At 44.8% G+C, this 27,839-nt stretch overlaps 1 protein-coding gene across 1 annotated transcript in view; it reads left to right on the top strand.

Moving 5' to 3' along the window:
- Positions 1 to 27,455, top strand: part of KIF5C (kinesin family member 5C) — a 155,707-nt gene extending 128,252 nt beyond the window's left edge. Inside the window, exons 20-26 of the mRNA XM_002749445.7 lie at positions 854 to 955; positions 1,156 to 1,216; positions 5,809 to 5,880; positions 8,739 to 8,843; positions 10,860 to 11,076; positions 12,277 to 12,390; positions 23,785 to 27,455. Of these exons, the coding sequence (XP_002749491.3) occupies positions 854 to 955; positions 1,156 to 1,216; positions 5,809 to 5,880; positions 8,739 to 8,843; positions 10,860 to 11,076; positions 12,277 to 12,383 (664 nt within the window). The 3' untranslated portion in view covers positions 12,384 to 12,390; positions 23,785 to 27,455. The remainder of the gene's footprint in view (positions 1 to 853; positions 956 to 1,155; positions 1,217 to 5,808; positions 5,881 to 8,738; positions 8,844 to 10,859; positions 11,077 to 12,276; positions 12,391 to 23,784) is intronic.
- Positions 27,456 to 27,839: the final 384 nt, after the last annotated feature.

Here is a 27,839-nt window from a genome sequence, read left to right as displayed (position 1 = left end):
TAGCCTCCTCCCTCCGTTTCTCCTCCCAGGCCACCCACCTGCTGTTGCCAAGTTATGCTTTCCCATTCAGGGATGCCTCATGTTCATTTTTCTGATTAATGACCCTCACGTATTCACCTGGAAGGGAGGGGGAAGATGGTTGGTGAGTGAGTTAGGAGGTAGGGGAGCTTCCCAGGCCTGTACCTTTCAAATGGACTCTGGGCTTTCCTTCCGGTAGTGCATAACTGTTCCTTTACAGGCGCTTAGTTGAGGCTCTAGGAAAGGTGGTATGAGTCCTGGGCTGATATAAAGGTTGACCAAACACCCTCAACCAGATGGAAAGTTTCTGTCTGCAGCAGAGCCCAGGCTGTCTTCTCTTCCTAATTCCTCTTTCTGTACCGACTCCTCGAGGGCAGGAACTGTGCCTGTGTCCGTGAGGCATTTGGACTTGGGAGATATTTTTAGAATATCATACCAGAAGGGAAGGAAGGTGGAAATGGCCAAATGAGGTTCCCCAAGTGAGTGCATGCCGTCGGAGGGGCCGAGGAAGCAGAGTTCTTCTGATATGGGTTCTCTGTTTTAAAATATCAGCCCTTCTCCCATCTCATATTTTTCCCTGAAGCTCTTGCGCAAGCAAACTATAAATACATCCTCAAAGCCTTATGTTTCATGCCTCTTAGATGCACCCCAGAAATTAGTTTTCACTTGGGCAGGGAGGAAGCTGTGTGACTGTTCTCTGATCCCTCCAAATCCTGCAGAATTACTGCTTTTATTGTACAGACCTAATGGGGTTGGAACAGAACCACGGTTTTAGCTGGATGACTCAGAATTTCAGACTGATGTGGAATATATTGCTTTTTCCTCCCAATTTCAGTTTGAATCAGAAACTGCAACTGGAACAGGAGAAGCTCAGTTCTGATTATAACAAGCTGAAAATAGAGGACCAAGAGAGAGAAATGAAACTGGAAAAGCTCTTGTGAGTGCACTCTAAATATTTCCTCTATTTTCTCTCATCCCCGTGATATTCTGGTTAGATCAGGCTAATTTAAAAACAGACAATGGCTATTTGTGTGCTTGTTGGTTGGTTTTGTTGATTTATCTATGGATGCAAATAGTATGTGCTGAAACCTCTGAGTCCCCTCTGGTGATCTGTGGGTTTGTTTTTTTTCCCCCCAGATTGCTGAATGATAAAAGGGAACAAGCCAGAGAAGACCTCAAAGGGCTGGAGGAGACAGTGGTATGTCAGGACGTTTCCCAATTTATTTTCATCTCCAAGACCGGATTCGTTTGTGATTGGTTGGATTGTTTATTCCAAAATTTTATCCATGCACACCTTTCTGTGTAATATTTTAGATAAGACATTGTGTGGAAAAGTAGGATTTGTAGAATTTATTCCTCAGCTCTTCACAGAATCAATCAACCAATCCATTCATCCTTAGAGCAGTAACCTGGAGCCCCAGAGTGAGAATTAAGCTGAATTGCAACTCAGCAATTTTACAGCCCTGCACTTTGTGACATACTTCCACTCAACATTCAACAGATATTTATTGAGCATCTCCTAAGGGCTGGCATTCTCCAAGGTGCTTGAATATACCCATAAACAACAGCGATAAGATCCCTTCCCTCGTGAAGCTTACCTTTAGCTGGGAGAGACGATAAAAAATAAGGAAGCAAATCTTGCACTCTATCAGAACATGCATAGGGTGGTGACTAGGGGAGGCTCCCTGAGCATGTGAGCATTTAGCAGGGACTCGAAGCAGAAGTGAGCCACAGAGATGTGTGGGGGAGAGCATTCCAGGCAGAGGCAACAGCTTATGCCAAGGCCTGGAGATAAGCCCAGCACTGTCAGGACTATCATGTTGGGGGCTGGCAGGGAGGTCTGTGTGGCTGAGGGAGGGACATGGATACAAGGTGAGCAAGGTAAAGCCTGCAGTGATGCAGGCCAGGTAAAACCTTGAGGCTGGTAGGGCTTTGGGTGGAGGAGTGACAGGCCCACCTTACCTTTGGAAGGGCTGGTTATTTGAAACGTTGGCTGTTTTTCTCTGTCCTGTGTCTGGGTTCATTGGCGTCATCTCCTCTGGTCGGCTTCCATTTCAGCTGCTCTGTGGGATAGCTGCCTGGCTCCATGCCCCACAGCCTGTGCTTTGAGACAGACCATTCCAACATAGCCTCTCCATTTGGTGAAAACACGTTCAGACATTTCACATGATTCAACGACAGAGAGAAACTGTTGTTTAGACACAGTCATCCATTTTGGCTCCGTTCATGTGTCATGTGGATCTGTGAGGGACTGAGCCATCTCCAAGGACCTGGTGACCCCACACTGGTGGTGGTCAGTTACCTCAGTCTGGCCCCGAGACTGTGCCCTGGCCCCTGGACTAGTAGTATTTGCTGCACCTTGAAGCCGGGGAGAGGAAATGCGGGCACCAGCCATTGGAGACAGAAGATGCCTGTGTCCAAAGGAAGCTGGGTCTTTCGAATATGGAGGAGGAGCTTGTGGAGGGAGCCGGCAAGGGAACCTGAAACAAAGCCACAAAATTGCTTTATCTACATCTGTTTTACCAGAGAAGTGATAATCCTCATTATAGATAATTATAGAAATTCAGAAAAATATTGAACATTACAATTTCACTGTATTACCACCAGCCAGAGATCCCTGATATCAATGAAATATTTTTGGATGCTTTCTTCCTTCATACCTGTGAGTTCTCAGGCACTCTCACCCCACTGTCCCTACCCATCCACGCCCTCTTTCAGTCTCACTCACAGCTACAACTCAAGGCACATGAGCACATAACACACTCACACAGGGACTCAAAGGCCCTTGCCCACACACAGTCAGCTGCTCATGCCCTCATGCCTCTGCTCAGTCTCACTCACTCCTGCATGTGTCTCCACACATGAGCACTTACAACACACAGGACATGCACACTTGCAGGCACACACACAACTGATCGTCCACACTTCTTCACTGGCACATTCACACACACAACACTCTCATGCAGTTGCTCACCCTCACTCCCCTTGCTTGCCTTCACTCACACCCACACCCATATTCACACTCCCTTGTACATCTTGCACAGATGCTCTCTTGGGACACTCCCCCCACACGAATGCAGGCATGTTCACACACACCACCCTTGTACACTCGTTCACCCTCACACCCACCTCCGCTCACACGCACACACATTTCCATGCTCACCGACTCACAGGCTTTCTGCTCTCATACTCTCAGGAGTGTGATATTTAAAGAACGTTTTATCAGCTCTTTTGCCTTTTCTGAAGTTTGAGTGGTCTTTTGCGTCTTTTGAATGACGTATTTTCCTTACTAGTTCCTCTCATCTCCCCGCCCATCCGCTGTCCATCCCACGCTGGGCACAGTTCCACGGGCACCCTCGCCCTGCTGTGCACGTGGACAGACCCACTGGCTTCGTGGCACTCACATTCTCTCCCTCACTCTCACTTGCCACCCACACGCGTCGCATGCACACTTTTAAAATCCAAGATTGGAGCCCTGCACTGTATGCAATTTTAGACTCGGATGTTTTCACTCAGCCTTGGAATCCTCCCCGAGCCGTAAATGTTCTTCAGAAATAGACGAGCTGTCCTTGGCTGACTGTTCTGCCGCCCTCCTCGGCGCAGGGACTGTTCTGCCTCTGGGAGTGTTTGGGTGGGGTGGGCAGGGCATGGAACCTGCTGGCCAGGGGGTGAATGCCTGGGAAGCCCGTTCCAGGGGACAGTGGTGGAAAAGGCCCACTGGCCGTCTGGGCATCCCTGGGCCCCGGGCAGCAGACTCGCTGGAACTGGACACTGCCTGGGCTTTGGGGCAGGAGCCCTTCTCTGGCTGCACTGATGGGATTTGTATTCCCTCCTTGCTAGTCCTGCCCTTGCTGTCCACTGTGACAGGAAGCTGAGCCTTGAGCTTTGGCATGGAGGGTGGCAACCTGTGATGTGAACAGGAAGTGCATGGGGAGCCGGAGGGATGATCATGAATGTGATGGAGGAAAAAAAAATATCATTGCCACAGGAGGCCGAATGATAGTTGCCTAAGCACAGTGTGCATAAATACAAAAGACAAGTGATTTTTAAATGTTTTGTACTACCCTTCCCAAACTGTTTATCATTGAATCCACCTAAAAACAGACAACAGTGAGAGAAAGTTGCCAAACTCAGGACTCTATATCTGGTATTTATTCTCCAGGAAATGCCTGGCCCTTGGACAGAGCACTGTTTTCATTCTGTCTTCTGTTCTCATTCCCCTTTGGTGTGGTGGTGTTTTCATGCAAAATGTGAACTGTGATTACAGTTCAATCAGTAATAAAACCACTGACGAGAGAGTGAGAGTGAGAGCAAGAGAGCATGAGAGAGCATGCAGGGTGGGCGCAGCAGGTGTTAAGAAACAGGGTATCTGGGCTAAGCTCCCTCTGGCAGGGCCTGGGACAGTGTGTCTGCAAAATAGTGAGTGCTGCACCCCTGCCCCTGGGTTGGAAGGTGGCACAGCTTCAGACAGGTCCTATGTGCACATTATTCATAATCACAGATCCATTTGGTTTCCTGCAGAAAGTAATTTACCTCATCCGAAGACACAACTGACGTCAAGTCCTTCTTATTTCAACATGGAATTGGACCCAATAATAAGACCTTAAATAGAGAAGCTTTATTGCAAGAAACTTAGTGTTTCCATAGCTTTATGCTCTGTTTCCTCCTTTTGGATGTGAGCATGTGTGAGTTGCATCCCTTGAAATTCTGTGTTAGAGTAGGTCAATTTAGACAAATAGAAAAGTTTGCATGCAGAATTTAGCTCTCTCCTCTTCCTTTTTGGGAAAATATGTTGCAAGAAACTCATCATATCTCCTATAGTAAATACATGGAGACTTGAACCGAAGGAAATATTTGATCTTCTGATCTTGTTAACAAAGGTCACCAGATTTGGCTCAGGCTCTTGTCTCAGTAATCTAATTCCTAAAGGTTCATTTGTAGAAAATAATCCAAAATGAAGGAGAAAAATGCCCCCAAGAAGTTAAATACAGTGAAAGTTTTAACAACAACAATAAAAGGAAGCACTACAAGCTTAATGAAATGGCTTTTATGATAGGTAATATGCATCAATAAATTCATGCCAGTCATGTTTACTGAGCACTTAATATGTGCCAGGAAGTGTTCTAAGAGCATGATAAGGTTCATCTCATTTAATGATGAGGTAACCACTGTTTTTATTCTCATGTTACCAATAAGAAAACTGAGGCACAGAAAGGTGAGCTAGCTCGCCCACGGCCACCCAGGAGGAGAGTCTGCAAAATGCTTCGTCTGTAAGCTCAGTCCTGTAAAGCAAACAAGCGTATGGACTTGCACCTGAAGCCTGTGAGGAAACATGAAAAATGCCAGTCTGTTAGGGTGAGATATCGTGGCTAACTTTTCATGTAAGCTTATTAGTATTGCATTGTGACATTTATGTAATAAAGAAAAAAGGAATCTATTCTCATACAACATGGCCCAGTAGGAATTTTTTAGAGGAAACCTTTGGATTTTTGTGGGTAAGGCAATGTATGGTTCCCTTGTGAGTACAGCAGATCAGCAGAGTTTGTTACCAGTTTACAATTTGTGGTCTGGGTTCTCAGGCTCTGCATTTCAAGGTGCTCCAGTAACAACTCTGGGTCCAGGGGTGGGCATGGTAGGGGGGCATCACAGGAAAGGGGGTGCACCAGCAGCATCCGTGGCGGGCTTGGGAAGTGTCCATGCAGGAGTCTGGGGAAATTATCTGGTGCCCGGTGTGCTTTCAATTCTGTGAATTTCTACACTGAAGTGGCCTTTAAAAATCTTCTCTTCCAGTCTCGAGAATTGCAGACGCTTCACAACCTTCGGAAACTCTTTGTCCAGGATCTGACCACCCGAGTTAAAAAAGTGAGTTCTCTTTTGTCTGAATGGGACTGAGAAGAAAATCAAAGGTGGCCGGGAAGAATTGTTTTCAGCAGAAATATCACTTGCTTAAGTCAGGGCTGGTTATGCTTAAAAATTAATTACTTCACACCAGAGAATGTTATTAAAAGAATGTGCTGGAGGCAAAACATACTTGGGAACATTTTCCCATCTGATTTTTCCTTCTTAGTAAAAGGAAGTCAGAATGCTTTCCCTGGCGTTCGTTTCAAATGAACACATATTTTTTCTGGCCCCCAGTGTGTGAGGGCAACTGCTCTTGATGCAGAAACATTTAGAGCAGTCTTTTCAGAAAGCATTGCCCGGAAGCCTGGAGAAGTTGGACCAAGAGAGCCTCTTACTTGTTTGTTAAGAGGCCATTAGGGGCCAGGTCAGAGTTTATGAAGCACTTCAACATCCAATATTTTATTTGCTTTTCCCAGCAATTATGTAAGTGGTGCTTAGTGTTCCTGTTTTTGCAGATGTGGAGTTAGGCTCAGATGTTAAATAACTTACCCAATATTGCACTGGTGGGAAGAGCCAGAGATGGGTCTGGAACCCAGGGTCTCTAGATCTGAGCCTTTTCGGTCCTCGTGCTACACCCGCAATCTGGAGACACTCTACGATGGTGACTCCCCCGGGCAGCTTGCAGAGGTTTAAGGAAGGAACAGGAGGTGAAGGCAGCAAGAGGACTACTCTTTCAAAGTATTTAAAAGTGATGGATGCAACACACTGGGCCATATTATGTAGAGGGACAGTAGGATTGAAGGAAGGACTGTTTAAGAAAAGTGTGTGCATATGTGTGCAAATATGTGTGAATGTATCAGTGTGAAGGAGCCAAGGGAAAGAGGTCAAATGTCTTACCAAGATGGAGTCGGGTCTAAGAAGGAGAGGGTTAATAGGGTAGATGGATGGATTCAGTAGGCTTGGTAGGGAGAGATGGGACACAAATTCCTAGAGGGAAGGAGGGGAGAAGTCAAGTTGGAAGGATAGGTGGGGAAATACATGAGGGTGGAAAGAAGTTACATTTGATGACTTTGGTCTTCTTGGTTTGTATGGAAGCTCAGTCCTTGGTGGGAAAGTAGGGAAGAGAATGGGAAGCCCAAGAAGACTAGAACACAGTTCAGGCAGCGGAGGAGGGGACGTGCGATGGAAGAGTAGAAGGGTGCTCAGCAGTGGTGTTGGTGCTGAGTCAGAAGCATGGATTTGGCGTGGCCCCTGACAGCATGGTTCAAGCGAGTTTAGAATTCTGGAAATGAAAATAAAGAAGGCAGAGAATGCCGGGCAATTTCAAGGCCTGCATGGCAACTGCTAGGCAAGTACATGGTGAACACAATCCAAAATACAAATGACCATGGGGGCCTGGACCAGACAGGAGAGTGAAGCCAGAGCAAAGTGATGGACAGGGAGACTAGACGGGGAGGGCACCTGGCCAGAGGTTATGATGTGGACTGAAAAGTTTCAGTCTGAGGAAGGAGGTGGAAGCCATGACCATACATAGGAGGCTCTGGTCTCAGGGAGGGTTAGGAGCTTGAGATCAGACTTCCAGATTTCGCGATAAAAAATCTCTCTAGGAAAGCCCTGCTTTTAGACCAGTAGTTTTCTGCCGGTGGTTCTCCGGCCATCAGCCTCAGCATCACCTAGGAAACTGTTTACATATGCAAATTCTCATACTCTACCCTAGATCCACTGAATCAGAGACTAGGGCTGGGGTGTGGCAATCTAAGTCTCAATTAACCCTCGCCTGGGGAGCCCAGTGCTAAGGCTTAAGTTTGGGGAGCTCAGTTTTAGACTGAAGAGCTGCAGGTTTGAGATGCTCATGTAGCAATTACCTTTCAGAGAAAGGATGATGGTCTCTTTTGTAATCAGAGCAAACATGCTTTGCTACCTTGGAACACGGGGATGTATTTGCACCTGTACTTTCCAATTTATCTGTGCCACTTGGCTTGCCAGGAGTGCAGTGTTTTGCCAATTTCAAGATCTGATAAATTTCAAAAATTTACCCAGCAAGAGGATGCTGTGATTAATTTGGGACTGATTCACTAATGAATTTTATAGATTTGGAAGCTGAAGGGACAAGCAGAGGCCATTAAGACTTCTCAGTGGGATCACAGACACTTGCTTACAAGCTTGGTGACTTGTTATCCCATCATGATGGCTGAAGTCAAATTTAGGTCTTGGGTTTATGTTTTCTCAGTTGTTGTTTCTTAATGAGTTTGGAATGCTTTCTTTTGAAAAGAAGTCTCTATTTACTACATGCAAGGGAGAGGTATACTTTACTGAAGATTAAATCATCTGTAACTGTCTTTTCGAGACAGAGTTTTGCTCTTGTTGCCCAACCTGGAGTACAGTGGTGCAACCTCGGCTCACTGCAACCTCCACCTCCTGGGTTCAAGCGATTCTTCTGCCTCAGCCTCCCAAGTAGCTGGGGGATTACAGGCATGGGCCACGACACCTGGCTAATTTTGTATGTTTTTTTTTTTCTAGTAGAGATGGGGTTTCTCCATGTGGGTCAGGCTGGTCTTGAACTCCTGACCTCAGGTGATCCACCCACCTCAGCCTCCCAAAGTGCTGGGATTACAGGCATGAGCCACTGCACCTGGCCTCATCTGTAACTTTCAAAAGCAGATTTGAAGGTTTTTTTTTTAGTTATCTAAAAAATAGCTCCTCCTTAAATCATTTTTTGTACTAATAAGGGAAATTAATTAACTTTTAAAACCTCTCTATTTTTGCTTTCAGAATACCCTTTGGTGGGAATGGGGATTTTTTTTTTTCATCCACATTATCCTGGGGTGGAGGGTGGGTGGGTGACAGCCTGTCCTTCTGACCTCTTGGTGTTGATACAGAGTGTGGAGTTGGACAGTGATGATGGAGGGGGCAGTGCTGCCCAGAAGCAGAAAATTTCCTTTTTGGAGAATAACCTGGAGCAGCTCACCAAGGTTCACAAACAGGTAGGAGAGTTCCGCCTGCTCCCCTCTGCTTACCCCCTCTCTCCTGGAAACAAGCCCCACCAAGTTTGGCCACGTGGTACATAGACGGTGCTGAGATTGAAGGTAAAAGAACTGTACGCCATCAGAGGACATAAGGGCTGCAAAGGTTCCCTACAAATCCTTTAGTTCTCAGTGACATCTCTTACATATAAAAGACTTTCTTTTATCAAAGCCAAATATAAAGAATTGGGTTTGAGCTCTCTGGGGTTGGAGAGGGAAGAGTTCAGAGGCCTGTCCTTTCATTCTGCCTCCACCCCTGACTTTGGACACCAACTAGCCTCTGTATCTAGCTCCGTGGTACCTCTGTGGACCTGAAGGCTCCATAGAATGCAAAGTGGACACCACTGAGCTGGTTCAAGTCTTTTATTTTTACAGAAGGGGAAACAGACTGGTGCCTTGCTTCATCGCGCAGTGGGAGGACTAGGACTTGGACCAGCACCCTCTCTGCCCAGCTGCCCATTCCTAGTGCTCTCAGACGCTCTCTCGGATGCCTGCGATGCGCTGGCATTTGTCTAGAGTGACAGAGAGTGATAACTGTGTCCAAACCCATCAGTGATTTTGGCAGGTCATTTGTCTTGGATACTTTCCGTTTAAATGTTGGTATGTTCATGGCTGCTTTCCCTCTTTAGGACTTAGGATATGATGGAAACGGCCCAAGTTTTTGAACCACATGACTGAGACATGTCATTTCTCTTTGACTTGTTAAGTCTTCATCAATATTACTGATGATGGCATTTTGTTTTACCCAGAGGGAGGATGATAGCGTCAAGATGGTTGACGCCATTCAAATTGATGATGAGAAATACAAAAGCAAAAACTACCAGAGAGGTTGAGATGCATGGGTTTTTTTTGTTTTGTTTTGTTTTTGAGACAGTCTTGCTCTGTCACCCAGGCTGGAATGCAATGGTGTGATCTCCACTTACCACAGCCTCCGCCTCCTGGGTTCAGGTGATTCTTCTGCCTCAGCCTTCTGAGTAGCTGGGATTACAGGTATTTGACACTACTCCCAGCTAATTTTTTGTATTTTTAGTAGAGACTGGGTTTCACCATGTTGACTAGGCTGGTCTCGACCTCCTGACCTCGTGATTCGCCTGCCTCTGCCTCCCAAAGTGCTGGGAGTAAAGGCCTGAGCCGTCGTGCCTGGCCAAGATGCATTATTTTATTCATGAATTGAATGAACATTTATTAAGAACCTATTCTCTGCCAGGGACTAGAGCTGGTGCTTGGAGAACAAAGCAGGAGACCCAGCAGGAGTACACTTTGCTGTAGCACTTTCTGATTCTCAAAACTTTCTCCATCCACCGGGATCCCCTATTATATAGTACACTTGTGTTACAGATGAGAAACTTGAGGCTTGTGGTCAAATGACTTACACCAAGTCAGATGGCCAGGACATAAAGAGCTGGCCCTTGAGCCCACTCCTATCAAGGGCTGGCCTATTTCTTCAGGCAGCAAAAAGGTGCCGTCTCCTCCTCTTACCCCTTGGCCTCTGGTTATGTTGTGAAGCTGGGTCCAAACCCCACGCCACTGTAAGCAGCAGGTCCTGCATGGAAGGAAGCCCTCTGAGAGCTCAGAACATGCTTGTTTTTCACTGAGTCCTTTTGAACTAGCTTTAGCTTTCTCATGCTAATTTACTATTCTCATACATGGTCAAGTTTCTCACACAATTCCCCTTTCCCCTACATACACCCAAACAAAAGAGGAGGAAAATCTTGCGTCAGACCGAAGGTTTCCTGTGGTGGGAAATAGCTTTTAATTGTAACCCCACCACCCCCATTCCTTGCACCCGTGAATCACGTGTTCAGCAACCCAGAGTCCCACAGTCTGAGTTTTCCTTTCCTTTCTATGGTTGTGTGGAGTGTCAAAGACGATCTAGCGGGGGCCACCTGTTAGCCGCAGAGGCTGCTTCTGGCTGCTCTGGTTTGCACAGTGCAGCCTGCCAGGTAACTCTCTGCCTTTCCCCTCCTGCTGCCCCAGCTGGTCCGGGACAACGCAGACCTGCGCTGTGAACTGCCAAAGCTGGAAAAGCGGCTGCGCGCCACGGCCGAGCGTGTCAAGGCGCTGGAGAGCGCTCTGAAGGAGGCCAAGGAGAACGCCATGCGGGACCGCAAGCGCTACCAGCAGGAGGTGGATCGCATCAAGGAGGCTGTGCGGGCCAAGAACATGGCCAGGAGGGCCCATTCAGCCCAGATCGGTATGTGCATGCACCGTGGTGCCTGGGGTTTGAGAAGCTCCGGTGGCCTTCCAGCTAAGATTTGCTAAAAGATGAAGAGAACGCAGTCCTGCAGGACACAGCCCTCACTGCACCCTGTTCTCCTCCCCAGCCTCCCACCCACCCCGGGGGAATAGAATTGTCAGACACCCCCATTATTCTACTCTGAGATATTCCAGCATACATTGTGGTCTCAAAACTTCTGAGCTGGGCAGAGAGAAGGCAGCCAAGGCTCTAGGCCTAGGTCATGGGCTATAAATATGTATACTCTTAGATAAAATACAGGAATAGGAGGATATTTCTCTGCAAGGTGTGAAGGGCCCCTGTGTTCTACACCTGGTGGGATCATGAAGGAGCCTGCATGTAGCCAGAGCCCCAGGGAAGGCCTCCAAGTGCAGATCTGGAAATACCCCAGGAAGAACCAGGCTGGCATCGGTGATGGGGCGTGGCTACAGGCTGGCACAGAACTTGGGGAGGTCTAGAGTCTCAGGTCCTTCAAGACCTGTATGGATTTGGGCATTTCACCCATGTAGGAAATGAGGGTGTAGCCAGAGTCGTAGCTCCCAGGATAGAGCCACAGGGATAAAAACAATTTCGGGATATTCTCTAAACAGCCTCTTTTTTTTCTTTAATTGAAACATCTCCAATAATGTGTAATTTATTTCCCATCAGGTATTGCTGTGCAGATATATTGTAAACCAGCAAGCAGCTTCATGTTTCTGGTTTTAAATCATACCTTAGATTAGTGGCTAATCGCATTTGTAGGATTTCATACCCTTTGCAAATCTATTAAAAGCTATGGACCCTCTCCCCAAAAAATAGCATCACAGGCAGAATTCTGCATCCAATTTCAGGGACTACACAGATGCCCTTGACAGTCATGGGAACTGATGATCTGTTTCAGATAAAACTGAAAATCTTTTTTCCTAACTTTTCTTGGCCCAAATTAGAAATGAGCCAATTGATGTATAATTTCTTTCTGTCCCTTAAATATTTGGATGCCTTGGATTTTCTAACTATACTGATAGTTTTCCCATTTTCAGAAAGATCTGGTGGTTGATAAGAATTGTACTGTTGATAAGACTTGTGAATTTTATTTGTCACAGGTGACCTGTAGGTGTCTGGGCTGCTGTAAGCCTTTCTAAATGTCTGTTCTCTCTTCTTTCCACTGGTTGGATACAGCCAAGCCCATCCGGCCCGGACACTACCCAGCCTCATCTCCAACGGCTGTTCATGCCATTCGAGGGGGAGGAGGCAGCTCTTCAAACTCCACTCACTACCAGAAATAAATACAAAGTGAGTCCCATGTCAAGGGTGGTTTCTCTATCTGGAGGCAGAGCCTTCTTGCATTTCCAAAGCCCCTGCCTGACAGTGGACCTTCAGTAGAGAGCAGTTCAGCTCTACTCCAGCACAGGCCCTGAGGGTTCCAGGTAAACAGAGACATGGACTTTCCCTCAATCAGTTGAGAGCCCTGGGGTCTTCTAGCTGAGGCTGCCTGGGGCCCATGGGACCTGGACCCAGGCCTGGCCCAGTTCCCTTCAGCGGTAGGTGTGTTGAGTGATTCAGCTGAGCTTTGTTTTGCTGGTGGGACTCCCCTCTATAGTTGGCATCCCAAAGGGCATTACCTGTTGGTCAACTGCTTTAACCCAGAGCAGATAGAAGTTGGGGGTCACTTTAAGTCTCAGCAACAGAATATAAAGAAAGAGCCAGATAAAAGAAAGTGATGTTTTTATGTTTACTATCTGAACTCAGTAAGTGGGGGGTCTAAGGAATATATCTAGGTGGGTCCAGAGCACTTTTTTCTTTGAGATGGTGGTCTGCCAGCTTCTCTGCCCACACCCACATGCCTGACATTGCTCTCCCAGCAAAAAGAAAAGGAACAAGTGATATGATTTACGAAAGAGAAGAAAGAGAGAGTGAAAACCATCCTTTACAATGGAAATGGAGAAAAGAGGCTACTGGTTGGGCAGGCAGACAGATGACTAGGTGACCAGAAAACTTTGTTTAGAAAAACTCTGACTTTGAACATGCAAATGGGAAGAGGTGTCTCTGGACATTGTCCTTGGACTGTAAGCCCTTACTAGGGCAGCTGGCTCCCAAGGCAGGCAAGCATGCCCGATGTGAAGCCTAGATTTTTCCTTATCCATTCGTTTTTGCCTCAAGGCAAGAAGGCCAGCAGGAGAGGCTGGAGCCGTCACTCCAGGTCTGGGCATTGCTCAGGCTTAGGCTAATACATCCAAGGGAAATGCTTTGGTGACTGTTCCCACACAACTTTCACCTGTGCTGCCCCAGGCAGTGCCAAGGAGCAGACCAGGGGCTGGTCAGAGTAGCAGAAACAGGAGGGAAGGTGGAGGCAGCCCACGGGCGGGGAGTGTACCTGCCAGCATCTGCCGTCTTCTAGACAGGAAGATGGGACATGGTCTTGGCAGTGGGCCACCCCATTCATATCTAATCTCTGCTTCCAATCAGAAGTAGAATGAAACTGGAAGTTAGAAAGTTGCTTTTGACTACATGTTGTCAGTTATCGAGGCTGATACCTGAAGGAAACTTTGAGATCCAGCTGGGCAGCTTAGAACAGAAAAGCCTGAAGCAGTGGTCCTCAAACTTTGGTGGATGTGAGCATCCTCGAGCACCCAGAGTCCCAGGCTCCTTAGAGGAGGGAGGGCCTGGCTTTGTTTGTCATTTCAACCAAGTATTCCAGGTGATTCTGATATTCATCAAAGTTTGAAAACTCTCCATGGTTTATATAGGATAGTAGTTTACTTCTGTCCTATGTCCAGGAAATTTGAAGGTGGTGTGTCAGTAGCTGAGCATCTCCACAGTGATGACAGAAACCTAGCTTCTTAACTAGATTAAGCAAGTGCCTGCCTCCTGAGCTCAAGGCCAGTCAAGGTCACCAAATGACTTCAGTTTCAGCCATCATGCCTATATTCCAAGTTTAGCAACCAGAGAAGAAGCAGAGGAGAGGCGAAAGCAGCCATCCTGAATGAATCCCTTTAAGTAGCTTTCCTGAAGCCCCATGCAATGCTGATGCCTCCCTTTCCCTGGGCAGCCCTGAGCCACATGGCCACATCTAGCTGGAAAAGTAGTCTTTTAGCTGGGCACTTCACTACCCCAAAGAAGGGTAATGCTCTTTGAGCAAGGACAGGGAGAGTGGAGGTTGGGTGGGCAGCTGGCATGCTGTGCATTATAGATCACCTAATATGCCGCAGCACTGGGCTAGATATAATACAAGCCTTACCTCATCGATGAAAGCACACAGAGAGATGTGTAGGTATGGTTCCCAAAAAGACCTTACTCAATATACTGGTCCAGGGATTCTGAGCTCCAGAGATTATGCAATGGGACAGTCACCTTCTTCAAGGATTCCAACAAAGGTCTGCCAGTCCCACATTTTGTGTAGCCTCCAAACAACCAAATCCTGGCCATTCATCACCAGTGTAGCCTCTTCTCATACTGAAGCATGAAAATCAGTAGGTCTGGTGGACTTTGAAGACCTTTGAAGTGGCAGAACCACCCTCACCCATTATGGCAGTTATTATTTTTTTAAATTTTACTGAAAGTTCTGGGATATATGTACTGCATGTTCAGGTTTGTTACATCGATACATGTGCCATGATGGTTTACTGCACCTGTCAACCCATCATCTTTTTGAGATGGAGTTTTGCTTTTGTCACCCAGGCTGGAGTGCGATGGCATGATCTCGGCTCACTGCAACCTCCGCCTTCTGGGTTCAAACAATTCTCCTACCTCAGCCTCCTGAGTAGCTGGGATTACAAGCATGCTCCACCACACCCAGCTAATTTTTGCCTTTTTAGTAGAGAAGGGGTTTTACCATGTTGTCCAGGTTTGTCTTGAACTCCTGACCACAAGTGATCTGCCCACCTCAGCTTCCCAAAGTGCTGGGATTACTGGCATGAGCCTCTGCACCTGGCCGGCAATTTATTTCTTTACTCAAAGTGTTCCAAGTGCTTTTGATGGTTTTATCTGAATTCGAAGCCTTCTTGACACACCTTCTCCATACAGCTTCTGTAACTAGGTGCTTCTCTCATCAGCTCACAAAATAAACAGGACCCCTCTTACAGCTCTCAGAATGACAGTGTGGCTGAGGGGACTGGCATTGGACAAGGGACCTGGGTTCAGGTGTCAGGTTTTCTGCTTCCTTCAAGTTACTTAACCTCAGAGTCTGTTTCCTCATCTATGAAATGGGGAAAGTCTTTTATCATGGTCATTGGCATTGACAGAAGGCTTAAATGAGGTTCTGCTTCTAAGCACATAACAATTGCTCAATAAAAATGCTCGCTGCTTGTATAGATAAACACTGTAGAACATGGTAGTTGATAAAGGTTGGTTTACAGTGTCCTTTAATTCACATAGTTGTTACCAAATGGTTTTTAGTCCCACTATAGCAATAAAGCCTAGCCACTGAGTGGGGAAGGCCCATGTCTAACTGAGTATCCTGCTTGTTGCTATGAGCTGACATAGGGCTTTTAAAGACAGTATTGGCCAGGCAGAGTGGCTCACACCTGTAATCCCAGCACTTCGGGAAGCTGAGGCAGGTGGATCACTTGAGCTCAGGAGTTCAAGACCAGCCTGACCAACACAGTAAAACCCCTTCCCTACTAAAAATAGAAAAATTAGCTGGGTGGGTAGGTACACGCCTATAACCCTAGCTACTTGGGAGGCTAAGCTGGAGAATTGCTTGAACCCAGGAGGTGGAGGTTGCAGTGAGCTGCGATTGCGCCACTGCACTCCAACCTGGGTGACAAAGTGAGAGCCTATCAAGCCTGTCTCAAATATATCTATATATATATACAGTTTATCTACAAGCTACAACTATTTTAAAGAAATGACTGGGCATTAGTGAAGATTAAAAATAGGTAGTAATCCACAGATTCAGGAATTACAATTGAAAGGTAAAGAAATATTAAATCATTTTTGAAAATTGATTGGAACTGCAGAACTCATTGCTTAGATGAGATCAAAGCCTTTTTGAGACAGCCTTTCCTGGCCTTTGGAATTTTGTTCTGAAGTTTCTCTTCCCTTAGGTGGAAATGATCTTAGCTGACTCTTCCCAGTCCTCCTGTTAGAGTCAGAGCACATATTCCTACAGCTGGATATCTTTGGAATTTCCTTATGCTTCATTTCAGGGTTCAAGAATTATAGCCATAATAAGTATTTTGGTTTAGCCTCAAGATTTCAGAGCCACTGAAGGTGCCAATGTACAAAAATCAAAAGAACCCAGGATAATGCTGGCTTTGATCTTATCCAGTTCAAATCCACAGGGGCTGCCTCAGGAGAAGGAGATCATCTTTTTCAAACCTCAGACCTACATATGGGTCAGTGTAGTGCAACCATGTGACATTGGGCAAGTTGCTTGATTTCTTTCAGCTTCAGTTTTTCTCACCTGCCAAGTGGGATCTGGCATCGAGGGCCTGGCTCTGTACTTGGTTTCACAGTGAATGAGACAAGAAGGCTCTGTTCTTGTGCAGTGATATGCTCGTTAGGGGAAGACAGACAGAAAGTAAACAAGGTAACTTCACATAGTGGTAAGTGCTCAGAAGAACACAAAAACAGGCTAACAGAGTAGGACCGCTATTTTAGAAGAGGGCGTGACATTTACTTTGAGAACTGAGTGATGAAAAATGCCAGGCACACAGAAACTTGGGAGAGAGTGGTTCGATGCTCACTCAAGGGGAGGAATGAATGAGCGTTATCTGAGGAATGTTAGCTAGGCTGATAAGGTGGTAGCTCATGACCCGGGAGAGCCCATCTTCATTAGAGTAGATGGGGAGGGAGTTGGACCCAAGTAAATGAAGGTGTTGAGGCTGTGGGCAAGTTAGATTGTAACCTAGTGTGAGGGGCCAGTGGGGCCGTGGGCATGGGAGCAGTGGGGCCTGGTTCATAATGAGACAAGGCCACACTCGGCTGGACCCTGGAGAAGAAGGGGTAGAGATGGGGCAACAATAAGAAGTGGGGGTTGCCTAGGGGTCACTGTAGGTGGCCATTGGGGAGGGTCCAGTACTGGACTGGGGTGGTGGCAGCAGGAGTGAAGTGTCCAAGTCAGTGCCTGCTTAGAGCTGATTCAGCTGTCAGGCTTACTGATGAGGGTTTGAGAGCAAGAGGAGGAGGAAGGAGGGGAATCAAGGTAGTTCCTAGATATGGGTGGGCTCTAGCAGTTAGTTAGGGAAACTTTGGTTCCTTTTTAACCATGCCAAGGAAAATCGGGGGATGAGCAGGTTTTGTGGGAAAGCTTGGTTTCCATCGCATTGCTTATGCGCTGCCTCTCAGATATCCAGCTGAGCCTGCTACCCAAGTGGGTGCGTGGAATAGGTGACTGGATCTCTGGGTCTGGAGCACAGGAGAGAGGCCGGAACGAGGCCAGGGCTGGAGAGTTGTGACCTGTAGATTGTGTTTATGGCCACGGGTCTGGAGGAGGCAACCTAGAGAAAAGGGGGGCACAGCAGAGAGTGGAGCTGGGGGGGGCGAGTTGGACCAGGACCGGGCCCAGACACTGGCAAGTGGAAAGGTCAGAGAAAGGAGGTGGCACCAGCCGAGGAGTATGTGGGGGCACAGAGGTCAAGTGAAGACCTTGACCCTAGAAGGAAGGTGGTCAGCTCAGAGACTGAGTAAGATGACGACAGAGACTGGGTTGAAGAAGGCCAGATGGCGGTGACCTTAGCATGGACTAGAGAGAGCGGATGAGGAAGTAGAGCCCGCAGCTGATCTCACTTTGCAAGTTTTATTTGAAGGAGATGAGAGGAATGGAGCCATGTGGGGTTAAGACAGGGTTGCGTTGCTTTTCTGTTGTAAGATGGGAGTTATTACAGCATAGCTGTGTGCGATGGTGATGGTCTAGCCCAGTGGGGCAGAGGAGGAAGCACAGATGTGGGTGGGCTGTAGATGGGGAGCTCTGGGAGACAAGATCCCGCTCACCTTAGAGCTTTTCTCATGCTGGCAAGAAGCCAGGTGAACATCTGAGAGGGAGGGAGGGGAAGCAGAGGCTCAGGCTTGAGAACAGAGACGGTGTAAAATCGACCTCTCAGGCAGTGCTGAGTGCATCTTTGCGGCCCCACACTTAACACAGACACCTGATTAAACATCTGCCCAGCTCCCTGGTTCTGAGGGCCCTGGAAATCCACTTCCTTTCCAGGCAGTGCTTTGGCAAGCCAGGGGACTTGTTCAAATATCTCCACCAGATGGCGCCAGTGGGGCATTGCTGAAACATGTCTTCTGAAAGACTGAAAGCAGAATGGTCTTTTTCTTGGTGTTCCTGTATTTATACCATTTTGTCTCAAACTTGAGTAGTAAATAGAGTACTTTTAAAGGGATAAAATTCTCACAGATCCCCAGAGTTTATTTAAATTATTTTATTATAATACTTAAGTATTTGCACATTTTAAACATTATACATTCCCTACTTACAGATCTTATACAACTGTCAAGACAAATTCAGGAATTAAATTGAAATAAAACCACAAATAAAAAGTCCAAACCACCAAACTTCACATAATTTAATGAAAAACGGGCTTTTTCTAAAAATAAAGAGCTAGGTGAAGTGTGACTTCGGAGTTCGTTGCTTTTTGCCGAGTTTGGGATGCCTGTTCTTCGTGTGTTGTGGCGTGACTCAATTCTTTCACTCCTGTACTCCCAGCACTTTGAGAGGTGGGAGGATGGCTTGAGCTCAGGAGTTTGAGACCAGCCTGGGCAACATAGCAAGACCTTGTCTCTACTAAAAATAAAAAAAAAAAATTAGCCAGGTGTGTTGTTGCATGCCTGTAGTTCCAGTGACTTTGGAGGCTGAGCTGGGAGGATCACTTCAGCTGGGGAATTTGAGGCTACAGTGAGCTGTGATGGTGCCATCACACTCTAGCCCGGGTGACAGAGTGAGATCCTGCCTCAAAAATAAATAAATGAATAAAAACAAATACATGAAGATTAGCCTAGTCCCTGGTGCCAAATAAGCACTCAACGCCCACCTGTGTGGTCCTCATCACCTGATCCTGTCTCCTCATTCTACATCCCAAAGAGGCAGATGAGCTGTCGAGATACCACAACTGTGAGTGGTAGATCCTGGGCTAAGAGCCATGATCTTCTCTGCAACAGTGCTCAAAGTTCTTGCCCTTAGGACCCTTTCTTCTCTTAAATGAGATCGATGGACTGGGCATGGTGGCTCACACCTGTAATCCTAGCACTTTGGGAGCTCAAGGCAGGAGGATCACTCAAAGCCAGGAGTTTGGAACCAAAGTGGTCAGCATAGTGAGACTCTGTCTCTACAAAAAAAAAAAAAATTAAAAATTAAAAATTAGTTGTGTATGGTGGCATACACCTGTAGTCCCAACTACTTGGGTGGCTGAAGTGGGAGGATTGCTTGAGCCCAGGAGTTTGAGGCTGTGGTGAGTGATGTTTGTGCCACTGCACTCCAGTCTGGGTGACAGAATGGCAATCTTTCTAAAAAAAAAAAGGGATCAATGAGTTTTTATATATATGGGTTATACTTACTGATATGGATCATATTAGAAATTAAAGCAAAAAATTTAGAATACTGCCAGATTCATTTACAAATAGTAATAAGCTCATACATGTTACTGTAAATATGATTCATAATGAAAATAACTATTTTCAAAACAAAAAAATAGCCAAATGGCATTGTTTTACATTTTTGCAAATCTCTTTGATGTCTGGCTATTTAATAGATGGCAGCTGGACTCCCCCGGCTGCTTCTGCATTCTGTCTGTTGCGGTGTGTTGTTTTGGTTGAAGTGTATGAAGAGAATCTCCCCTTGTCATGCCAGACAAGATTCTTGGCCACTGGACGGCTAAGAAAATTGTGGCTTGGGGAAGGTGGGATCATAGTGCGCACATCACAGGCTTCTCTGGGATTGAATGAGAGAATGTGAAAGTAGAGAGAAAAAAGTCTTAGAAGAGTACCTGGCAAAATTAGGTCCCCATGCATGTTAGCTACTGTTAAAGTGGTTGGTCATGGGGACAGACCTGACGAGGACAGAGGAGGTGGGACTGCAGGGAGAGAGGATAGAAATAACTGTAGGTGGGTACTGCTGAGGCAGAGGGACTTTGAAACTCGCATTCCCAATGCAAAGGGAGGAATTGGGGATCGCCTGGAGGCAAGAATTCCTGATTCTGTCACAGCAGCGTAGCCTCCTCCGCTTTAATACTCCTCAGCTTCACGGTTCTCAGAGTCAGAAGCTCACAGCAATTAAAATGGTTCCTCCACAGCAAGTGTACCAAAGCTCCAATGAGATAAATCCACTTCTATTCAGCAGTGATAAGTAAAGTACAACTGGTAGTTCTTATAGTGTGGGGATTGAATTATAAAAAGGCAAAAGAAAAGATAAAACTATGGACTGTTTGGATTAAGCTTAAATCCACTGCAAGCAATTGCAAAAGCCAACATTGGGGGTGAAAAGAGTCTCTAAATACGTCTTGCAAAACGCTTGTGTAATTAACTTCTTTCTTCAGCCTTCCCCACCCTTTCTAAAGAAAGGTGATTTTATTTCCTCCTATATCTGGTCACACGTTGCCACTTTGAATTACCATCTCCAGTTTGGCACAGCGCCAGGGACAGTCCTGTAGCGGGTCAGTTGGTCCAGTCCCCTGCCTCTCAGTGAGTGAGTGACTGCTCGGAACCCTCAAAGAGAGAGTCAACAGGACTGGGTTTTAAAGATTCTGCAGACTCCCCAGTACTCTGGGATTAGAGCAGTTGGAAATGCTTTATCTCAGGGCTGAACCATTTACCTTTAAAATGTATGTCTGTTTTCTCCCATAAATTTATCTAAGGTGATGAAGATCCAGATAGTGGGTAGGATTGATGGGAACATCCTACTGGAATTCATGTTTCTTGGGCCTGCTGGAAAGACTTCTCAGCAGACAGGCTTATAGAGATCCTTAACTGGGGGTGAAGAGGAACGCCGCATTGTAGTAAAGAAAGGAACCTTTACTGGCAGAGTTCCTGTGCTTTTCCTTTCAGCAACCTGTCATAATCTCAGTTCTCCTCTCTCATGCTCCTTGAGGTGACTAAACTAAGCAGGTGGGGCCTCCTTTGTAGCCCTGTGTTTCTTCCAAACTATGAGCCAAAACCTGCTGCATCTTGCCCAGTGGGGATTGGGGGCTTTGGCTGAAAGGCCTTCCAGGGGAAATGGGGTCACTTCATGGTCTGCTGATGTTACGGAGGCCACCCTGTTGCATTTGTGTGTCTAGTGCTTGCTGTGTCAACACAGTTTGGCTGCAAACATTGCGTCAGGCCATAATCCCACAATCCAAGGTATGTGCCGGCACCTCCCTGCCTCTGGGCACGCTGGACGGCCATCTAATCCGAGCAGGGGGATCTCATCTGACCAGGGGAATAGTGTGCTTGGAGAAATGAACCTGTGAGAGAGTGAAATGGCGATGTCAATGGTGGCTTTCAGGCAGCACTCCAACGGTTTTCAGCTCAAAATGGATATTCAATAACAACTGTGACCATGCTTTTAGGTTTTTCACTTCTAATATTGACAAAAAGCCCAAAATTTCACTAGAAAGGCCATATTCTTCCCAAAGATACCTCTTACTCTCTGTGACTTCTAAAAATGACAAGAATATCACCGTCTAGGGTTGTTTAAGCCCTTCTTAGTTGAGTAGCTTTGCCATTGTGGGAGATACACCAAATGAGTTCTCTGAATATTCTTTCTTTTTCTTTTTTTTTATTGAGACTGAGTCTCACTCTGTCACTCAGGTTGGAGTGCAGTGGCTTGATCTTGGCTCACTTCAGCCTCTGCCTCCCAGGTTCAAGTGATTCTCCTGCCTCAGTGTCCCGAGTAGTTGAGACTACAGGCACATGCCACCATGCTTGGCTAATTTTTGTATTTTTAGTAGAGTTGGGGTTTCACCATGTTGGCCAGGCTGGTCTCCAATTCTTGACCTCAAGTGATCCACCTGCTTTGGCCTCCCAAACCAAAGTGGTGGGATTACAAGCATGAGCCACTGTGCCCGGCCAAGAGGTGATCTTTTTAAAAAGAATTGTTGTTATGTTTTTTTATTTTCTACTCAGTTTCTGTTCTGTATTTCTTCTCCTTTTTCACCTACTTTGCTTTTATCTACTTTTATAACCCCTTTGTAGACTGCGAATTTTTTCATTTATAAGTAACTTTCATCCTGCTGATTGATACAAAATATGTGAGGTCGCTTACAATATTATAGCATATAAATCAGGAGAGTGAAGGAGAAAAAAGAGCTTGGTAGCAGGAATCTGAGACATTTACCACAGTTGAGCACCAAATTTTGATATAAGCCTTCTAGAAGCAAAACAGAAAGCATAATGTGTCAGGTTATGGAAGCTTGTTTTTTTTTTTTAAAATCAAAAAAGAAGTTGGGCTTTTCTTAGTGGCTGTCATATTTCCAGTACTAGGTAATTCCTTGTATTTTTCAAGAATGAGGTTCTGCCTCCCTCTTTTGTCATCCCTGTCCCCATCCCCTAGAATACAAGGAGCTCTGTGCAAAACCCATAGCAAGATCTCAGAGCTAGGGCCTCAAGCTGGTGACGGGAAGCAGAGCCTTTCAGTGTCTTCTGAAAGCTTAGCTTACTGCCATTGGGTACAGGCTGACAGAGGCCACTCAGGCTGGTCTAGATGTTCATCCTGGAGATGTGCCCAGCACCAGCCGAACCTCTGGTGAGAAGTGGAATGAAATGGAAGGGGGTGCTTTTTTGGAGAATCTCATTATTCCTTGGAGATGGAGCATACCTTTTGGAACTGGGAACCTCTTTCTACAGAGAGCCTGGGTTAGGGGCCCTGTTGCACCTGCTTGCTATCCTAAGTGCAGGAAAATGAGAAATGTTTTAATTCCCCCTTAGGAATGAGAAAATGCATTACATTACTGTGAATATATATAGCCTCAACAGATACTTATGGAAGAGATGTTGAGACTAAATACTTAAAATCAGGAAGTAGGAGGCTGTGCTGTTCACATGCTACTAGCCACATGTGCCTTTTGAGCTCTCAAAATGTGGCTAAGTCCAAATTGAGATGTGCTGAAAGTGGAAAATATGCACCAGATTGCAAACACTATTGTGTGAGAAAAAGATCTCAGTAGTAATATTGTAATGTAAACGATCTCAACATATAATACCAATTACATGTTGAAATGATAGTATTTTGAATATATTAGGCTATATAAAATATATTACAATTAATCTTACCTATTTCTTCTTACTTTTTAATGTAGCCACTAGAAAATTTGAAATTAAATATGTGGCTAGACCTGCATGGTGGCTCACACCTGTAATCCCAGCACTTTGGGAGGCTGAGGTGGGCGGATCACCTGAGGTCAGGAGTTCGAGACCAGCCTGGCCAACATGGGAAAACTCTGTCTCTACTAAAAATGCAAAAATTAGTCGGGCATGATGGCACGCCCCTGTAATCCCAGCTACTTGGGAGGCTGAGGCAGAAGAATTGCTTGAACCTGAGAGGCAGAGGTTGCAGTGAGCTGAGATTGTACCCACTGCATTCCAGCCTGGGCAACAAGAGCAAAACTCTCTCTCAAAAACAAACAAATAAAAACAAAAAAATATGTGGCTCATGTTATATTTGTATCCAAAAGCTCTGGCCTAAACATCTAGAATTAAATTTTTTTTGATGAGTAAATTTCTACTGTGTTCTCTAATTCCTATGTTCTCTCTTTGGTTCTCTTTCAACAGATACGACTCCATGTAGCATGTCAAGGACTACATTAATCACCAATTCCTTTATTTTTTTCCCTCTTACAGTTTCCATTTTTTTTATACTTGCTTACCCCAGCCATCTGCAGTACACCAGTTTCAGGTCTTTGAGCTGTGTAGAGTTTCTGTGTGTACAGATGTTTGCTCAGACTTTTCTCTTTCTGAGAAATCTGAAGGAGATGGTTGCAGAAGATCCATTTACTACGCAGAACCATTACCGCTGACTCGGCCTCCAGGGCGTTGGGTGGTTTCTGGGTGGTACCTGGAGCCTCCTCTGGGCAGTGCACTGTCCCATCTGTACGCCCTAATGTGCCATTCCCTGGAGGGGAACAACCAAGTGCCGTGGAGGCAGGTGATCGTGCTCTGCCTCAACTGTCTGGTTTCCTGTAAAATAAACACATTACTTTATATTTTTAAGGAACAAAAAGTGCTGCTATAGGGTTCAAAGTTTTCATTCTGAACACTTTTCCGAAACAAATTACCCCAAAGACACATTTTGAATATCCTGATCACATCTTTGGATCTGTAAAATATACCTTTTAGTATGGCACCTGTTAAAATGCAAAGCAAATTTCTTTGGGGCAGAAAAACAATCTGACAGTGGCAATATAGAATTTGTTCATTCACATACATCTATGTAAATGCAAAGAGTCATAAAATTCACGTCCGAGCTGCTTGCTTTTGAACCTGCAGCAACGAGTCTTGACCTGCTTGGTTTGAACATCATTCTTTCAGAAGTGCTGAAAATGCTGCAGAGTTGGATAAGTGCAAATGTGACTGCCCCCTCCTCACTTCTTCCTCCCTGATCCTTCTGGAGCTTGCATTGGAAATGGCCTCTTTCTCTAACCATTTTCAGTTTGAGGGGGCATTGCTGAAGAAATCCAGCATCATTCCAGCAGTTGAAAAAGGAAGCCTTGGGGAGAAAATACTTGAGAAGATTTTGTTCTTTGTGCTTGTCTATGAATAAGTTATTATTTTAACCCATCATTGCAGACTGTTTATTTGAATTCTTTGACACCAAATAGGTTTCATCTTCTTAGGCACAATTAGAAAAAATCCATATAGTTGGATATTTTACATTTAGGTTATTACTTTATTCAAATACATAAATCTAAAGCTGAATCAACCCTTACTTCCAGTTGTGCATATTAAGAAGATCAATTTCCAACTAGTAAAGTTTTCAGAGAAACTGACAAAGATTCAGTTAAGTTGGTCTTGTGTGCTGCTATTTTTTTTTTTTTTTGACAAATTTGGGGGTAAGTCAATGACAATGAAACCAATCTCAGTGAAAGCTCCTATCCTCTCATGATGTGGGCCCAAGATGGGTGAGCTGGCACTGTACCCTGAAGCTTTCACCACTGTCATGAAGTATATGCCAGGGGAGACTGGGCTTTTCTCATGGCTGTGTGGGTCGAAGGTAGTTCAAGTGTGTGTGTGTGTGTGTGTGTGTGTGTAAAGTGCTAAGAACTGTGCATTGACATCCGAACATTTCTTGTATAAAATTTCCCTAGCGAAGCAAACCCACCTGGACTTAATTTATTTGGTAAATGTTGCACTTTGTTTACGTGTGTTTTGTTTTGGGTGGGGGAATAAGGGGAGAGAGGAGGACAAATTCTATTGAAGTATTTATTTCGTGAAGATGGCAATTTTGCATTTGTGTAAATTTTTTTCCTTCGATTTTGTTATCAGTGCCAGCCCAATATACCTGCTCCATCATTATTTACAGTCTGATGGGAGGGTCTTCATGGGGCAGCTTTTACAAAGCTTATCAGGTAATAACATATGCCACATAACCTTGTTAATATGTTTCCCTCTTATTTGGGAAGGTAAAACATTGGTGTTAGAGAAGATTGCCATTTAAGAGTTGTCATATTACTACTCTCCATTATGCAATTGTATTACTTTTTGTTTGGAAATCGAAGAAAGGTCAGTAATGATTTTTGGTTCTTGCTAATATCCATCATAAAATCGATTGTTTTAGATTCTTTCCGGAGTGATTTTTCCCTGGGTAACGCCTTTCTACTTCTGAAGAATTGCTTAACACTTTCATGTTTCAAAGGGAAACCTTCACTTATAGTTCCCTATTACTTGATCTTTACAAGGGACTGATAAAATTCGCTTTACTTTTATTCACCGAGAAAGTTAGCTTTGATGTCTCTTAAAGATAATTCTGCTAGTTGCTGATCAGCCAGTCAGTTCACCTAGCTTCAATCTTTATAGGACTTCTAATCTAATTTTCCTGTACTGTGACTAAAAGGGAGGCAAATTATTGAATGGATTGTTCAAATGGATCCATAAATATTGCTGCGTATAATAAGCCAGTTATTATATCAGGACCATGTTCTCTGTAGGCCACTTCTTAAAAAAGCCACAGTTGTCCAATTTTCAGGTTTTTAGACTGTTGTTCCCTGTACTTTGAATGTAAAAACCACACTTCTGAACAACTAGGCTCATGATTATGCAGCTTTTGACTAGTGTGTATGTGTGTCTTTTTCTCCTCTATGAATAATCTTACATTTCATGCTACTTCTTGAAAGTTTATTCTTTGATGCTCTAAGAGAACAGCCAGATGGTTTATACAAGTAATCTTTATCTGCAGGATGGGGGATTGGTAAATTAGGAGTATGTCTGAGATATCAAGATTTATGGTTGGGAACTGAAATATGTAATGCCAAATATGTTCTTGTCAATTACTAGAGAATTCTGTGCAAACATATCATCTCTTCAAATGCTGCACACTTTTCTTTTGTTAAACAGGCAGTAGACAGAACCCTTAAGAGTTTCAGATTAAGCCTTTAAAGGAAATAGAATCATGTGATTAAGAAAATCAGAATTTATAGATATATTGGGATAAATGAAGAAATAAAAATGTTTGTTTAGAATGTAGCATCTAGTGATCCTTTAAAGCCCTAAAGTTTACATAAAGAAGCGCTAGTTCCTATAGAAATAACTGAAAGCAAATAAAAGTTTTTTACAATCCCCTCTTTTGAAGTGCATTTTTTTTTAAGTAGGGCAGGAGACATTTGGACTCTAGCTATATGACATATTGGGAAAGTTTTTCATTGGCAGAGAGTGGGGGGAAGATTTCACTTCATTGTCTCACCCAGAATCTTGAGCAAGCTTAGGAAACCATCATAGTCTAAAATTGCTTCATTTAACACTAACAATTTAGCCTTTTTAAACCAAGCATTGAATAATGGCTGGATAACTGCCGAAGGAAACGCCGCTCTGTGAAGTCTGCTTACTTATTTAAAAATTGTGTAACAATTTTAAATACTGTTCATTGTGTGCAGATATAAGGGGTATAGGGCATTCTGTAGAATTATACATGTCTAGTTTGTAAAGTGTGTCCTGTGTACTGCAGATGTGTGTTTTCTGGGCTTTATGTATTTGTACAGTAGCTTTCACATTTAAAAAATTGTGGACAAACTTGTTTGGGGGGTTTGAGGGGAGAATCGTGGTTTATATCAATAATGATGCTGTACTATAGTCCATGGAACAAAAGATGTGGAAGTCACCCTCCCTGGCCCATGGAAAATTTTGCTAATCTTCTAGGTTCTAAAATGAAGATGTATGGGTACCCTGGCAGACTGCATGTTGTATAATTTGAAAAATACTAAAAGTGGAAAATAAAATTGAATTAAACTTTGGCTGGTCTGTTTCTCCTTATTTGAGTCATCCTGAAGGTACAGTCATTGAAGATGTCAGTGCCTGTAAGGGGATGAGCCATTTTCTGGCCTCAAAAGAGTTCAAGTGAGCACACAGCATAAACAAAGTCAACCTTGACCATTTTTTCTTTGACTTTGCTTAAATACTTGCTCTAAAAAAAGTTTTTTTTTTTCATTTCAGAACTAAGAAAACTTGACATTTGTCACTTCCATTCTGAAAAGATAGCAACTGATGTAAAAAAGTGTCTTATTAGCTTTTTAAAAAGTAAGATTGAATTTAAAGCTCAGTAGAGCAGTGTATTCGCTGAATATCTGAATTTCTTCTTGCTTGAGAAGGGTTTAATTCTCCACCTAATGAATTGGAGC

Source organism: Callithrix jacchus, chromosome 6 (assembly GCF_049354715.1).
Source record: "Callithrix jacchus isolate 240 chromosome 6, calJac240_pri, whole genome shotgun sequence".
Lineage (NCBI taxonomy): Eukaryota > Metazoa > Chordata > Mammalia > Primates > Cebidae > Callithrix > Callithrix jacchus.
The sequence above is the reverse complement of the archived record's forward strand: the minus strand, read 5'-3'. Positions and strand labels throughout refer to the sequence as shown.